Raw genomic sequence first — 18,002 nt, forward strand, 5'->3', positions numbered from 1 at the left:
TTGGGGCAGCTATGTTAAGGTCCTCATGAATGGCCTCTGCCAGCTGCTCAATCACCAATGTGAAGAGAAAAGGTGAGAGGAGACAGCCTTGCGAACTGCCCCTACCAATGTTAAAATTATCATCTCTCATACCATTAGTGAGAACCACCGCCAGAGGATCACTGTAAAGGACCCTTACCCATCCAGTAAACACTTCAACCAGGCCAAACCACTCCAGGGTATAAAAAAGCTACAGTCATTCCACCTGGTCAAATTCCTTCTCTGCGTCCAAGGAAACCACCAACCCTTGAACTGACTGTTGCTGGCACACTGGTCTGTTTCTGTGTTGTACATGTCTATGACTTGAATCATGTTAAGATTAGATTAGATTACCTACAGTGCGGAAACAGGCCCTTCGGCCCAACAAGTCCACATTGACCCTCCGAAGAGTAGCATCAATGTGGGCTTCAACAGTTTCCTCATTTTCCCTTCCCCCACCTCACCCTAGTTCCAAACTTCCAGCTCAGCACTGTCCCCATGACTTGTCCGGACTTGTCCTACCTGCCTATCTCCTTTTCCACCTATCCACTCCACCCTCTCTTCCCTGACCTATCACTTTCATCCCCTCCCCCACTCACCCATTGTACTCTATGCTACTTTCTCCCCACCCCCACCCTCCTCCAGCTTATCTCTCCACACTTCAGGCTCACTGCCTTTATTCCTGAAACATCGAATTCGAAGCTCCTTCGATGCTGCCTGAACTGCTGTGCTCTTCCAGCACCACTAATCCAGAATCTGCTTTCCAGCATTTGCAGTCATTGTTTTTACCTCCGAAGAGTAACCCACCCAGACCCACTCCCCTACTCCTTACTAATGCAACTATCACTATGGGCAATTTAGCATGGCCAATTCACCTTACCTGTACAACTTTGGACTGTGGGAGGAAACCGGAGCACCCGGAGCAAACCCGTGCAAACTCCATGCAGGCAGTCAACCGAGGCTGGAATTGAACCCAGGTCCGTGGCGCTGCGAGGCATCAGTGCTAACCACTGAGCCACCATGACGCCCCAGTCTCCTAACACTATTAGAAGATCTGCAACCCTTTATAAAGCCTGTGAGATCCTCCTTAACAATAGAAGGCAACACTCTTTCCAACCTGAATGCCAGAGACTTTGATAAAATTTTAAAATCAGAGTTTAAAAGTGAGATGGGTCTGTAAGCAGCGTAGTCCTCCGGGGCCTTCACTTTCTTGAGGATAAGAGAGATATTAGTCTCTCTCAAGGATGGCAGGAGGTAATCCCAACTATATGAATAATTATACATGTCTAGATTCAGCCTGACAGGATGTTTGCAAATTCTTTATAAAACTCACTGGGCAGACCATCAGGGCCAGGTGCGTTACTGCCTCCTGTATCGCTTGGGCTGTTAACGAAGCACTAAGGAGAGACACCTGCTCAGCAGACACACCAGGAAGATCCAGATTCCTAAAAACAAAGACTCCATCTTATCCCATCTGTCCTCACAGCATTCCCAATCGAACAGGATACCACCAAATCTAAAAAAGCCGCAGGAGTTAGGAAATAATCACTTCTTGTGTGACATTTATGAGGATTGGAAAAGAACGTAAAATCTCTGCCCGTGGGGTGTAGAAGTCTCCAAATGTCTACCAACCCTGGTTCCACACAGTGATCACCCAACTGCTTAGATTGTGAAGAAAACTTTGGGGGGGCCTTTGGTCTTTCTATCCAGCACAGGATCCTTAAGGCAATTAAAGTCCCCCCCCCATAATAATATGCTGCGACACCAAGGCCATCAGCTTAGATAGTGCATCAGTCAAATTTAAGAAAGTGGTCTGGATGGCTTGGTCCACAGTCTCCTCGTAAGTAATATGAAGCATCCGTGGGTATCTCACTGAATATTGAATATCAAGGTCCTTTAACCTTCTCTTAACCTCATCAAACGATTTCCTCTTATGGACCACAGCCGCAGATAAAGCCCTGGAAAAACATTATCTTAGTTCCTGATAGGTTGGGGGGAGATTTGTAAGCCTTGACCTTCAAGAAGTTTCCATGACTCTCCGCTTGTCCCACTCCTGTCCATCCCTGAACCATGTCTCTGTAATTGCTATGACATCCTAGTCCCGGTCCAAACCTTGCCCTGAGTTCATCTGCCTTCTCCATTAGACCTCTTGCTTTGAAATAAATGCAGTTTAGTTGATCAGTCTTGCCTTGTTCTCTGCTTTGTTCCTACCTGCCCTGACTGTTTGACTTGCTCCTTTTCCCAACAGTACCCATCTTAATCTGATCTCTTTCCTCAATATCTCCTAGTTTACATCCTCCTGCAGCTCTAGCAAATCTCCCTGGCAGTATATTAGTCAGTTTCCAATTCAGTTGCATTCCATCACTTCTATCCCAGAAGAGATTCCAAGGATCCAAAAAAATGTGAACCCTTCTCCCCTGCACCAGCTCCTCAGTCATACATTCATCTGCTCTATCCTCCTATTTCTACCCTCATTAGCTCACACTAATAGGAGTAATCCAGATACTACTACCCTCAAAGACCTCCTTTTTAAATTTCTGCCTAACTTTCTATATTCTACATTCAAAATCTCATTCTTTTTCCTGCCTATATCGTTAGTTCCCAATGTGTAGAATGACCTTCTGCTGGTCTATCCCGCTATGAGAACATTCCACTGTCTCTCAGAGATATCCTTGAACCTGCAACAGGGAGTCAACATACCATTCTGATTTCTTGCTGTTGGCCAGAGAATTCCGAGAGCCCATTTCCCCCAAGTAATTTCCAAAACAGCATGCTTGTTTGAGATGGGAACAGCCACAGGTCACTCCTGCACTACCTGCCTCCCTCTCAAAGCTTCTCTGGAGGTAACCCATCTATCTGACTGCATCTGTGGTTTTTCTACCTTCCTATAAGTTCCATCCATCATACCCCTGAGCTCCTGTAAATTCCTTATTGCCTCTAACTGCTCTCCAAACGATCCATGCAATGATAAGATTCACAACCAAACACACTTACTGCAACCATAATAATCAGTAATAGGGAAACTTTCCTTAATCTCCCACATCTGACAGAAAGAGCACATCAGTCTAACAAAGGCCATCTTTGCACCTTAATAGTCTACAAACTCAAAATAGCTGAGTCTTACTGCTCCAGGCTAATTTCGTAGCTATGCTTTATATTCTTCACATTTAATCAAGAGACAGTTCTCAATGAAACATGTAATCAAAAAGAACTCTCTCGTCATTATTGTAGACTTACAAAAAAGAACGAACAGCAAGGTTACACTTAAAAACTGCACTGAACTGCTCCTGTGCCGTGAGCTCTCCCACACAGGTTCCTCAAAATCAGCTGTGAATTTTGCGATTTGTTAATTTTTCTTAGACACATTCTGATGTCTAGAGATTCAAACAGCAAAAGCAGTAGCTGTGCAGATTCACTGCTGTGTCAGACAGCAGTGTAGGTTTCTTTCTCCATTTGAATTATTGTCCGTGTAGTGTCTACCTTGGTCTCTCTTCCTCCTTTTTAAAGTGCCGTTGTTTTGATCTTTTTTCCCCAAAGTTCCAAACACAATACAACAGATTATAAAACAGTAATTACTGCTCCTGGAATTTGAGGAAGTTAGTTGCAACACCGAAAATACCTCAAAAAAAAAAGGAACAGCTCTTACAGCCAAAATGTGTTCCCAACCTCCATCTTGGATTACCGAGTACCCCTCAGGACCTTACTATTTAGTGTATAAGGCCTACATTGGTTTGACTTTCCAAGGTGCAATACCTCACACTTATCTGTATTGAGCTGAATTTGTGAATCCTCAGTCCACTTCCCCATATAAACTGTGATCCCCCTAATTTGTGATAACCTTCTTCGCTATCAACAATACCTCCTAATTTTATATCATCTGCAAACTTACCAATCATGTCTTGTACATTCATATCTAGATCATTTATGTAAATAACAAATAGTTTCCAGTGGCACACCACTAATCACAGTCCTCCAGTCCAAGAAACAATCTTCAACCATCACCTTCTGCCTCCTAACATCGAGCCAATTTTGAATCCAATTAGTTAGCTCTCCCTGGATCCCATGTGACCGTACCTTCATGTCCAGTCTGCCATGCGGGACATCATCCACTGCCCGATCCTCATATTTTGGTTACCCCTTCAAAAAATTGTAAAAGATTTAGCAGACATGACTTCCTATACACAAATCCATGCTGACTATCCTTAATCAGACCTTGTCTATCCAAATGTTGAGTGGTCTTGTCCCTCAGTATCCTCGCCAACAACTTACCCACTGATATCAGGCTCACTGACCTGTAGTTCCCTGGCTTGTCTTTGCTAACTTTCTTAAACAATGGAACAACATTATTCACACTCTGTCTTTTGGAACTTTACCAGATGAAGCTAAAGTCAAAGTAAAAATCTCTGCAAGAGCCCCTGCAATTTCTTCACTAGCCTCCCACAACATCAGAGGATGCACGTGATCAGGCCCGGGGACTTATTTAAGGCTGCAAATACCGCCTCTCTATTAATATGTATGCAGTCCAAACCATCATCACTTGTTTGCCTTATTTCTTTAGCACCCATGATTCTCTCAGTAAACACAGAGGAGAAATATTAATTAAAAACTCCCCGTATCAACTACTCTTAATGGTACCTTTGTGTCTGTGCTGTTTCTTGTTTTCTCAGGAGTGCCATTAGTGACAAAGTGCTCTATCCTTCCTACCCACCCACCCCCAACCTAACATTAACCCCATCACTTCACCTTGAACATTCCTTTCATCTCAAACTTCCTTGGACAAGATGTCATCTACTAGATTTGTACACAGGTCTACTCTGACCTCTTCTAGCAAATCTCTCTGAGTCTCGTATTGTAATAACGAACTCAGACGGCATGGTGGCTCAGTGGTTAGCACTACTGCCTCACAGCACCAGGGACCCGGGTTCGATTCCAGCCTTGGGTGACTGTCTGCGTGGAGTTTGAACATTCTCCCTGTGTCTGCATGGGTTTCCTCCTATAGCCCAAAGGTGTGCACGTTAGATGAACCTGCCAAGCTAAATTGCCCATAGCATTCAGGGATGTGTAGGTTAGGTCCATTTGTCAGGGAAATGTAGAGTAATAGGGTAGGGGACTAGGTCTGGGTGGGATACTCTTCAGAGGGTGGTTGTGGACTTGTTGGGCCGAAGGGCCTGTTTCCACACTGTAGGGATTCTATATGAAAAAAAGATTTTTGTGACAATGGTGCATGTTACCTCCCCATCTTTACTTACTGATCTGTAGCTTACAACACCACCTTTCACACCACTCCTTTAATTGCTCTTTGTGGTCCATGATGGTGGGGCTAACCCATCCACATTACCATTCCCCTGCCAAAGACTCATGCTTAACAACCACTCCTTTTTTATTGCATACTGGGGTGTATAATTATGCTATTGTAATGCTATTCTCATTGTAATCTACATTTCGAAAGCAAAATAATTAGCTCAGAGCATGTTTACTACAAAAAACAAAAGTACATATTGATTAAAACTGCTTAACTATTCAAACATTGCAGGTTTGATTAGAAACCAATATTGGTGCGAATTGCTTCACTTCTATCAGGTTCATTTAGTTTTTCAGATATGTTTTTAACACTTGGAGCATTGCGTGACTATAATAAAACATACCAAATATTCTCCCAGGATGATCGTTTGTCAAAAGTGATAACTGGGGCTTCTCCCTTCGCAAGATATGTGAGTGTCTCTTTGACAACATTTTCAATCTTTTTAAGAACATCAGAGCTGGAAGAAAAGTACATTGATTTGTAAGTTTAATGCATGGAACAGAATATCCTCAGATGCCAGACCTGTTGAATTCCTCCAGCAATTGCTGTTTTCGAACAAAGAACGAAAAAAATTACAGTGCAGGAACAGGCCCTTCGGCCCTCCAAACCTGTGCTGATCCTCTGTCTAAACCTGTCACCTATTTTCTAAGGGTCTGTACCCTGCCCATTCATGTATCTGTCTAGATAAATCTTAAATGATGCTATCGTGCCCTCCTCTAACACTTTCCAGGCACTCAGCACCCTCTGCATAAAGAACTTTCCACACATATCTCCCCTAAACTTTTCCCCCCTTACTTTGAACTCGTAACCCCTAGTAATGGAGTCCTCCACTCTGGGGAAAAAACTTCTTGCGATCCACCCTGACTATACCTCTCATGATTTTGTAGACCTCAATCAGATCCCTGTTCAACCTTTGTTTTCTAGTGAAAATAATCCTAATCTACTCAACCTCTCTTCATAGCGAGCACCCTCCATGCCAGGCAACATCTGGGTGAACCACCTCTGCACCCTCTCCAAAGCATTCACATCCTTTTGGTAATATGACGACCAGAACTGAACGTAGTATTCCCAATGTGGCCAAACCAAAGTCGTATACAAGTGCAACATGACCAGCCAACTCTTGCACTCAATACCCCATCTGATGAAGGAAAGCATACCATATGCCTTCTTGGTCACTCTATTGACCTGCATTGTCACCTTCTAGGTACAATCAACCTGAGCACCCAGGTCTCTTTGTACATCAACCTTCCCCAGGACTTTTCCTTTACTGTATACTTCGCTCTTGAATTGGGTCTTCCAAAATGCATCAGCTCGCATTTGTCCCGATTGAACTTCATCTGCCATTTCTCTGCCCAACTCTCCAATCTATCTATATTCTGCTGCATTCTCAGACAGTCCCCTTCACTATCTGCTACTCCACCAATCTTAGTGTCAACTGCAAACTTGCTAATCAGACCACCTATACCTTCCTCCAGATCATTTATGTACATCACAAACAACAGTAGTCCCAGCACAGATCCTTGTAGAACACCACTAGTCACAGGTCTCCATTTTGAGGAATTCCCTCCCACCACTACTCTGTCTCCTGTTGCCCAGCCAGTTCTCTATCTAACTAGCTGGTACACCCTGCACCCTATGCACTTCACTTTCTCCATCAGCCTACCTTATCAAACGCCTTACTGAAGTCCATGTATATGACATCTACAACTCTTCCCTCATCAAGCAAATTTGTCACTTCCTCAAAGAATTCTATTAAATTGGTAAGACATGATCTTCCCTGCACAAAACCATGTTGCCTATCACTGATAAGCCATTTTTTTTCCCCAAATGGGAATCTATCCTATCCCTCAGTATCTTCTTTAGCAGCTTCCCTACTAGTGACATCAGACTTACCAGTCTATAATTATCTGAAATATTCCTGCTACCCTTCTTAAACAAGGCGACAACATTAGCAATTCTCCAGCCCTCCAGGACCTCACCAGTGTTCAAGGATGATTCAAAGATATCTGTTAAGGCACCTGCTATTTCCCCTCTCGGATCCCTCAGTAACTGGGATAGATCCCATCTGGACCTGGGGACTTGTCCACCTTAATGCCTTTTAGAATACCCAACACTTCCTCCATCCTTATGTCAAATTGACCGAAAGTAATCAAACATTTATCCTGAACCTCGACATCTGTCATGTCCCTCTCCTCAGTAAATACCAACTCAAAATACTCATTAAGAATCTGACCCATTTTCTCTGACTCCACGCATAACTTTCCTCCTTTGTCCTTGAGTGATTAGATTAGATTAGATTACTTACAGTGTAGCAACAGGTCCTTTGGCCCAACAAGTCCACACCGACTGCCAAAGCGCAACCCACCCAGACCCATTCTGCTACATTTACCCCTTTACCGAACACTACGGGCAATTTAGCATGGCCAATTCACCTGACCTGCACATCTTTGGACTGTGGGAGGAAACCAGAGCACCCAGAGGAAATCCATGCAGACATGGGGAGAATGTGCAAACTCCACACAGAGAGTCACCTGAGGCAGGAATTGAACCAGGATCTCTGGCGCTGTGAGGCAGCAGTGCTAATCATCATGCCACCGGAGGCCAACCCTTTCTCTAATTACTCTCTTGCTTTTTATATATATGAATTAAAGGCTTTGGGATTTTCCTTAACCCTATTTGCTAAAGATATCTCTGATATCTTTGCTAAGCCTTTCATCTGTTTGAATACAGTGATAGTTTCACTTCTTTCATGTGTCAATCACAAAACTTTTTTTTAAAAAGTTGCATTCTCGGGTTAGCTGTTAACAATGGTGATAGCTAGACAATATGTTGAAGGTGTTAGCCCCCTGTGTTCTCTGTCTATGCTATGATGTTTAGATTGATTCTAATCTAAAAAGTGAGATAATGGAGTTTTACATAAATTCATGCAGTTTTTGAGCTCAGAGTTCTACATGACTGTATTCTAACAGATGAAAGGCTTAACAGACAATCAATTTTTCCATGTATAATTTCAGTTACATCACACTAAATTTTTGCTATAAATTCTGTGTGTTACGATTGAGCCCTCCACTACTACCTGATGAAGGAGCGTCGCTCCGAAAGCTAGTGTGCTTCCAATTAAACCTGTTGGACTATAACCTGGTGTTGTGTGATTTTTAACTTTCTTCAGCATGGCTGTGTCTTCGTGTGGGATGGAGGTGTAAAGATATCGCACATCCATGGTGGCTTTGAATAGAAGAAGCTTTGAATAGAAGAAGCTTTGATGACCAGTATTGCAACGCCTCCACCCCTTTTATCTCTCTATCCTGCCTGAAGCATCGATATCCTGGGATATTTAGTTGCCAATTATGCCCTTCCCTCAACCAAGTCTCAGTAATAGCAATAACATCACACTCCCAGGTACTAATCCAAGCCCTAAGTTCATCTGCCTTACCTACTACACTTATTGCACTAAAACAAATGCACCTCAGACCAACAGTCCCTTTGCGTTCACCATCTGCGCCCTGCCTACTTTGTCACACTGACTTCATTATCTAGTTCCTTACAGGGTTTAGTTACTACCTCCTTACTGTCGACTAACCGCCTCATTTGGTTCCCATCCCCATCAAATTAATTTAAACCCTCTCCACAGTTAGCAAAAGCACGTTCCAGTCTGGCCCTGGTGGAGACTGTCCAATTTGTAAGGGTCCCACCTCCCCAGAACCAGTCCCAATGTCCGAAAAAAGCAGAACCCCTCCCTCCTGCACCATCTCTCAAACCACGCATTCATCCTGCCTTTTCTTTCATTTCTATTCTGACTAGCGCATGGCACTAGTAGCAATCCTGAGATTACTACCTCTGAGGTCCTACTTTTTAACTTGGCTCCCAACTCCCTAAATTCTGTTTGTAGGAGCTCATCCTACATTACTGGTGTCGAAATGCACCAATGTCGAAATGCTATTCACCTTCCCCCTTGAGAACATTCTGCAGCCGATCTGAGACACCCCTGACCCGTGCACCTGGGAGGCAACATACCACTTGGGTGTCTCGTTTTTGACCACAGAACCACCTATCGACTCCCCTTACAATTGAATTCCCTATGACGATAGCACTTCCACTTTTTCCCGCACTTCTGTATAGCAGAGCCAGCCACCCCAGTTCAATGAACCTGGCTACTGTTGCCTTCCCCTAGTGAGGCATCTCCTTCAACAATATCCAAAATGGTAGACCTGTTTTGGAGGGAAATGACTGCAGAGGACACCTGCACTGCCTTCCTGCTCTTTCTGTGCCTTTCGGTCACATTTCTCTCTCAGCAATCCTAATCTGAGTTGTGTTGAAACTTTATTGCTGGAACAGCACAGCAGGTCAGGCAGCATCCAGGGAACAGGAGATTCGACGTTTCGGGCACAGGCCCTTCTTCAGGAATGAGCAGAGAGTGTTCAGCAGGAGAAGATAAAAGGTAGGGAGGAGGGACTTGGAGGAGGGGCGTTGGAAATGTGATAGGTGGAAAGAGGTCAAGGTGAGGGTGATAGGTCGGAGTAGGATGGAGGCGGAGAGGTCAAGAAGACGACTGCAGGTCAGGAAGGCGGTGCCGGGCTGGAGGGATCCGGCTGAGACAAGGTGGGGGGAGGGGGGATGAAGAAACTGGTGAAGTCCAAGTTCATCCCCTGCGGTTGGAGGGTTCCCAGTCGGAAGATAAGACACTCCTCCTCCGACCGTCGGGTTGTTGTGGTTTGGCGGTGGATGAGTCCAATGACCTGCATATCCTCGGTGGAGTGGGAGGGGGAGTTGAAATGCTGTGCTACAGGTTGGTTGGGTTGGTTCGTCCGGGTGGCCCAGAGGTGCTCTCTGAATCGCTCCGCAAGTAGGCGGCCTGTCTCCCCAATATAGAGGAGGCCACACCGGCTGCAGCGGATGCAGTAGATGATGTGGGTGGAGGTGCAGGTGAATCTGTGGCGGATATGGAAGTTTCCTTTGGGGCCTTGGAGAGAAGTGAGGGGGGAGGTGTGGGCGCAAGTGTTGCACCTCCTGCGGTTGCAAGGGAAGGTGCCGGGAGTGGAGGTTGGGTCGGTGGGGGGTGTGGATCTGACAAGGGAGTCGCGGAGGGAGTGGTCTCTACGGAAAGCTGATAGGGGAGGGGAGGGAAATATATCCTTGGGATAGGGGAGGGGAGGGAAATATATCCTTGGGATAGGGGAGGGGAGGGAAATATATCCTTGGTAGGGGAGGGGAGGGAAATATATATCAACCTCCACTCCCGGCACCTTCCCTTGCAACCGCAGGAGGTGCAACACTTGCGACAACCTCCACTCCCAGCACCTTCCCTTGCAACCGCAGGAGGTGCAACACTTGCGCCCACACCTCCCCCCTCACTTCTCTCCAAGGCCCCAAAGGAAACTTCCATATCCGCCACAGATTCACCTGCACCTCCACCCACATCATCTACTGCATCCGCTGCAGCCGGTGTGGCCTCCTCTATATTGGGGAGACAGGCCGCCTACTTGCGGAGCGATTCAGAGAGCACCTCTGGGCCACCCGGACGAACCAACCCAACCAACCTGTAGCACAGCATTTCAACTCCCCCTCCCACTCCACCGAGGATATGCAGGTCATTGGACTCATCCACCGCCAAACCACAACAACCCGACGGTCGGAGGAGGAGCGTCTTATCTTCCGACTGGGAACCCTCCAACCGCAGGGGATGAACTTGGACTTCACCAGTTTCTTCATCCCCCCTCCCCCCACCTTGTCTCAGCCGGATCCCTCCAGCCCGGCACCGCCTTCCTGACCTGCAGTCTTCTTCTTGACCTCTTCGCCTCCATCCTACTCCGACCTATCACCCTCACCTTGACCTCTTTCCACCTATCACATTTCCAACGCCCCTCCTCCAAGTCCCTCCTCCCTACCTTTTATCTTCTCCTGCTGAACACTCTCTGCTCATTCCTGAAGAAGGGCCTGTGCCCGAAACGTTGAATCTCCTGTTCCCTGGATGCTGCCTGACCTGCTGTGTTCCAGCAATAAAGTTTCAACTTTGATCTCCAGCATCTGCAGACCTCACTTTCTCCTAATCTGAGTTGTGACCAATTCACTAAATGTGCTATCCACGACACACTCAGCATCGCAGATGCTCCACAGGGAGTCCATCCGCAGCTCCAGAGCCATCATGTGATCAAACAAAAGCTGCAGCTGGACACACTTCCTGCACATGAAGGAGTCAGGGCCATCAGCCGCTGCCCAAATATATCAGTTCACTCACCTTCTCAGAGTCCAATTCGACCGCTCCCACTCAGCTCCTCGTTCTCACTGCTACTGCAATGAGTGAACTCTCTCTCTCCCCTCCCGCCCCCAATCCTCCCGAAAATGGAGGCATGATACTCGAGGGAAGTCCTTTTTAGGGGGAAATTTACCTTCCTGGCAGCCCCTGGTCCTATATCTCCTCCTGAAAATGGAGGCTTGACGCTCAAGTGAAGTCTCTTTTAAGTGAGAAATTTACCTACCTAACAGCCCCCTGGTCCTCTCTCTCCTCGCTCCTCCTGAAAATGGAGGAGCGAGGAGATAGGGAGATTGTTCCAAATTTCCAATGTTCTATAGAATGTTGGTCAGGCCACTTTTGGAGTACAGTGTATAATTCTGGTCACTTGACTACAGGAAGAATATTGGAGAGGGTGCAGAAAAGATTTATAAAGATGTAACCAGGACTGGAAAGTTTGAGTTATAAGGAAAGACTGGATGGGATGGGACTTTTTCCACTGGAGTATAGGAGGTTGAGGGGTGACATTGTAGAGGTTTATAAAATCATGAAGGGCACAGATAAGTTGAACAGCAAAGGTCTTTTCCTTTGGGTTGGAGAGTTCAAAACTAGACGGCATACATTTAAGGTGAGAGGAGAAAGATTTAAATGGGATCTGAGGGGCAACGTTTTCACACACAGGGTGGTTCATATATGGAATGAAGTGGTGGATGCAGGTACAATTAAAACATTTAAAAGATGTTGTAATTGCATGAATAGGGAAGATTTAGAAGGATATGGGCCAAATGCAGACAAATTTACTTTGGGAAACCTGGAGGGTGTCGTCATGTTGGATTGAAAGGTCTGTTTCAATCTTGTATGGCTCTGACTTGATTACTACATAAGAAGTACTTTTTCCAACCTGACATTCTCAACAGTGTTCTGGGAATTTGGAAATTCACAGTCTGTATTATTAGCTGACAGGCTTCTGCTTTTTCATTTTAAATCCTGTACCTCGGCAGTAAAACAATGTTTCCACACTGATCTGTAACAAATTAGCTGTCAGGCAAATTTCAGCACAGCTCTTTTGACCCCCTTAATTTTAACCCAAAGGAAAGATGAAGTCCAAAAACATAATAATCTTTTTTTTGTGAGGTGTGAAGCATCTTTAGTTGGCCATTCCTTCCCTACCATTTTACTTCAACCTATTTTCCTCATCTACTTTAGCCAACTCTGGCTTCATAAACTTAAAGACAGTTACAAAGTTAAGACATATTTCTAAACTACATTACTCACTCTCAAAACTCAATATGAAATTCCATCACATTATGATCATTCTTAACAAGGATTGTTTACTGTGGGATATAGGTAAATTAATGTTATTTCTGCAATTATAATTTCTGATACAGAGTAAATGAACTCACATCAGTGTGTAATTGTTTTAGCCAAGAGTTGAGTCAACAAGAATGGAAACTATGTAAAGGAAATATATAATTGTTTTCGTATCAGTTAAAAATGGTATATTAGCATGAAACGTGATTGCAAAACAATGGTCGATGTATGGGCAAATAGATAAGAAGTTGTAAGGAAATGACCTCGGCTTGTATAACAGTAGGTAAAAACATCTGTTTCCCACTTGTACGGAGACACAGGAACAAACCCTAATTAAAGAGGTCATAAAGATCAGAGTGGCCTCCGGAGAGGCCCAGAGGGAAAGAATATGCCTAACGATGACCTGCAGTGGGATGACGTCAAACGACCTTGAGGCCAGAGATAAGCGTTCTATCACGGACAAGGCCGGATAAGCAGGGGTGGTGGGATCAGTCTTAGGGAAGATGTAAATGGGGGGGGGAGAACAATGGAATAAGAAAAAATATGTAGGGACCCAAATTATATAAATTTCGAGAGTTTGCTGAATTTGGTGTGTTTTTATCCCTGCCTTGTGGACATTACACCCACTTGCAAGTGTAAAATAAAGGACACTGCTGATTCAGATTTACGTCTCGGACTGCAATTATTGAAGTGAGTGAGCTTTGTTTCTCACAATTGGGGGCTGTCCGGGATTTTCTTCCATCGCCGGGGGGAGTGGCTGGCCTTGGACACTGGGAAGACGCGTCCCATTCCCAATTGAGGAGCAGTCTTGTGTCCCGGTTTAGTCTGCTCCCTTGGGCGGCTGGTACGGATCCCACAAGAGAGACATCTGAATCAGACAGTGATGGGAGGTTGATAGAAAATACGGCAAAAAGGGGCCAGGCAACTCTGCACAGACCAAGATAAGAAAATTGACTTTTAAGTATTGCCTTGATGGCCGGGATTGAGTTTTAGTAGTTAATAAGGGACTAACGAAGGAACTCAATATGGATTGTGCCGTGGGTAAGGAAAAGCCTCCAGGAAAACAAAAGCAGAAAAAGGCAATGGAAATGGAGGTGGGGTCCCTTACAACATACCTCCAGAAAGTCCTTTGGGCAGGATGTTGTGGAATTGGAGAAATAATACTTGTACAAGGGAGAAAGAAGATTAAATACTGTTGCTTTGTATGGACTAAGGAATCCACTCTTCGTCCTGCCGTCTTCTGGCCAAAGTACGGGTTGGTCGAAGACTGGGTTTGTAAATATCTGAATTTATTTGTCAATGAGTGAGAGGGAGAGAGAATGAAAGGAGCTGGTAGAAAGTTTTACCCTTTGTGATTTGGTTTGAGTGAACATTTGTTTGTTGGTGATTGAATGTTTGCGTTTTATTCCCTGGAGCTTGAGTTCCAGGACTGTTTTGAATCTGATTTTTATTATGGAAACTTAACATGATTTCTTTTAAGGTTAAGGATTCTATAGAGATTATGAAAAAAAAGAATGATAACTCCTGTTCTTTTTACAGGTCATGACTGCCTTACTATCAGTTTCTAACTAATCTCTTTTATCTTTATATAAAAGCGATTTATGGAGGACAGTTGAAGTTTCAGTTCAACATTAGATTGTAGTAAAAACAAAATTCTATGGTTAATGTCTGTGACCTTGCATTCAGCCATTGCTCATGCATTAGAAGTTTTTTTTTAAACTTGAATAGACAAATTCTTTTAAGGCAGCTCTGATTATTTTACGACCTATAGTATTGTAATTGAGCAATGATTGATCAGGACTACTTAAGAAAACTAATTTTGGATTTAAATTAATGGACTAAAACTGGGTAATTACAGCGAATTTCAAAATTGGGAATTGTATGCATTTTACATTTTAAATATTAAATACTGAATAAATGAACGTAAATATATAAATATAATTACAAGTTAGGAACAGGCTTTAAAAGTTAGTCAAGCATGAATTGATGAATTGGTGTTTGAAGTTATGGGGAGCTAGAAATATTGCAATATTTCTTTTAAAAAAAAGAAAACAAAAAAGGGAAGAACGTAACGACTTATCCCCTTCGGGAGGTACCAATAGGGGACAAAGAGATTGGGTTTGTAAGTGCCCCCCCCTCACCAGTGGGGAGGTCAGAACATTTAAAAAGGAAATGAAGGTCCTGGTTGAGGATCCAGTGGGGTTGTCTGAACAAATTGATCAATTTTTGGGGCCAAGTCTGTATACCTGGGCTGAGTTAAAGTCTATTTTGAATATACTATTTACTGGGGAAGAAAGGGGACTTATACGAGGAGCCGCCATTAAAATATGGGACTGGGAACACCCGATTGGAGATGGCGGTTGCTGGACAGGGAGAGGTGAAGTTTCCCCTCAGAGACCCCCAGTGAGAAAACCAAAACCCGGGGCATAGAGAAGGAATGAGGGAATTGAAAGACCTGATTCTAAAAGGAATAAGAGAGGCAGTTCAGAAGTCACAGAATTTGACTAAAGCCTTTGAAGTTAGACAGGAGAAAGATGAGACTCCCTCAGCTTTCTTGCAAAGATTAAGGGACTCGATGCGGAAATATTCTGGAATGAACTCTGAGGACCCAGTGGTACAGGGTCTTTTGAAAGTACATTTTGTGACAAAGGCATGGCCAGACATACAGAGAAAGATACAGAAGATAGAAGGGTGGAGTGAAAAACCATTAGGTGAATTGTTAAGAGAGGCACAGAAAGTGTTTGTAAAGAGGGAGGATGAGAGACAAAAACAGAAGGTGAAAATGATGGTAGCTACGGTTGATGAGGTAGTTAAGAAAAGAATGGAACCAATAGTGAGCAACCGGAGCGGCGGGAGGCAGCATGTAGGACAGAGAGGGAGAGGGAGAGGGAGAAGACACAGGGGAGCATTTGAAAGAGGGTTTGGGCGACAGGGGCAGAGATGGAAGTCTCCACAGGCAGGATGCTATTATTGCGGAAAGATAGGGCATTTTAAGCAGGAGTGTCCTGATCTACAAAGGGAAGAAAGGGCAATTCCGCTTCTGAATTTTGATGAAGAATAGGGGTGTCAGGGGTTCCTGCCCTCGGGGGCCCACCAGGAACCCTTGATAACCCTGAAGGTGGGACCCTATAGGGAAGAGGTTGTCTTCCTAGTAGATACGGGGGCAGCACGGTCATCGCTGAATTTTAAACCAAAGAAAGTAGAAATGTCGACACAGTCAATTACTGTTTCTGGGGTGAATACTGTTCCAGTATTTAAACCTATGATGACAGAAGGTCCTAAGGATAGGGTCACAGGGGAACTGCTGTATATCCCTGATATAGGAAGTAACTTACTAGGGAGAGACTTAATTATCCTATTAGGACTGGAGATTGGAATTCAGGAAAAAGAATTAGTTGTACAACTGGCAATGTTGACAGAGGATGTGGAGAGAGAGATAGACCCTATTGTATGGGCTCGAGAAGGGAATCGTGGAAAACTACAGATCCCTCCCCTTTTAATAAATTTAAAACGGAAAGGGGACGTTGTCTGTGAACGACAATATGCTATTTCCATAGAAGGTAAACGAGGACTGCAGCCAGTAATTGAAGGATTGATTAGAGATGAACTGTTGGAGCCATGTAAGTCTCCTTATAATACCCCAATTCTACCAGTGCGGAAATCTGATGGAACTTATCGATTGGTGCAGGATTTGAGAACATTAAATCGAATAGTACAGATCAGGCACCCAGTGGTGCCAAACCCCTATACGTTATTAAGTAAGATCCCTCATGATCACAAATGGTTTAGTGTGATAGATTTAAAGGATGCCTTTTGGGCTTGTCCCTTGGCGGAGGAAAGTAGGAATTTGTTTGCCTTTGAATGGGAAGACCCTCAGACAGGACGGAAACAGCAATACCGGTGGACTGTGCTCCCCCAGGGGTTTACGGAATCCCCGAATTTATTTGGACAGATGTTAGAACAAATATTAGAGAAATTTAGCAGACCCAAGGGGACTACTCTGTTGCAGTATGTAGACGACCTCTTAGTATCAGGAATAAGGAGAGAAGGAGTAGAAGAAGCCACTAACAAATTATTGAATTTCCTGGGTCAGCAGGGACTGCAAGTATCTAAAAACAAATTACAATATGTGGAGCAAGAAGTAAAATACTTGGGACATTTAGTGAGTGAGGGCAAGCGAAAGATAAGCCCAGAACGGATAGAGGGAATAGTGGGGATGCCACTGCCCAGCACTAAACGGGAGCTACGCAAATTTTTGGGTCTAACGGGATATTACAGATTGTGGATAGATTCCTATGCTCAGAAGACTAGGAAATTATATCTCAAACTATTACAGGGGGAGCCAAAATGTCTAAATTGGGATGATGAGGAAAAAGAACTAGTTGAGAAACTCAAAAGAGATCTGATTCATGCCCCCGTGTTAGCCTTACCTTTCCTAGATAAACCTTTCCACCTCTTTGCTACCGTAGATAAGGGAGCAGCTTTGGGAGTATTAACTCAGAGGTGGGGAGGGATGAGACAGCCAGTAGCATATCTTTCAAAGCTATTGGATCCAGTATCCCGGGAGTGGCCTGAGTGTGTGCAGGCCGTGGCTGCCACTGCACTGTTGGTGGAGGAAAGCAGAAAGCTTACATTTGGGGGAGCCCCTAATAGTAAGCACCCCACACCAAGTGAGAACGATCTTAAACCAAAAAGCTGGGCGATGGTTGACAGACTCACGGATTCTGAAATATGAGGCGATATTAATAGAAAAAGATGATCTAGTATTGGTCACTGACATTTGTTTAAATCCAGCTGCCTTTCTTTGGAAAGGGGAAGGAGACTCTCCTCAGAATCCAGGGCACGACTGCCTTGACATTATAGAATACCAAACTAAGGTCCGCATAGACCTGAGAGATGTTCCGCTTCATGCAGGAGCCTGACTTTTTATAGACGGGTCATCCTGGGTGACTGAAGGGAAAAGACATAATGGGTATGCAGTCGTAGATGGGACAAAAGGTAGTGTGGTGGAGGCAGGAAGGTTGCCAAATGGGTGGTCAGCTCAGACCTGCGAACTCTATGAATTGGAAAGAGCCCTTAGGGCATTAGAAAATAAAGAGGGCACAGTATACACTGACTAAATATGCATTTAGTGTTGTGCAC

At 44.5% G+C, this 18,002-nt stretch overlaps 1 protein-coding gene across 1 annotated transcript in view; it reads right to left on the minus strand.

The window, feature by feature from the left end:
* spo11 (SPO11 initiator of meiotic double stranded breaks) overlaps window positions 1-18,002 on the minus strand; it is an 81,597-nt gene that overhangs the window by 58,642 nt on the left and 4,953 nt on the right. The window contains exon 2 of the mRNA XM_043676980.2: window positions 5,664-5,777. Within this exon, the coding sequence (XP_043532915.1) occupies window positions 5,664-5,777 (114 nt within the window). The remainder of the gene's footprint in view (window positions 1-5,663; window positions 5,778-18,002) is intronic.

This window comes from Chiloscyllium plagiosum, unplaced genomic scaffold, assembly GCF_037043375.1.
Source record: "Chiloscyllium plagiosum isolate Xiang-an unplaced genomic scaffold, Cpla_swu_hap1 HiC_scaffold_15, whole genome shotgun sequence".
Taxonomy (NCBI): domain Eukaryota; kingdom Metazoa; phylum Chordata; class Chondrichthyes; order Orectolobiformes; family Hemiscylliidae; genus Chiloscyllium; species Chiloscyllium plagiosum.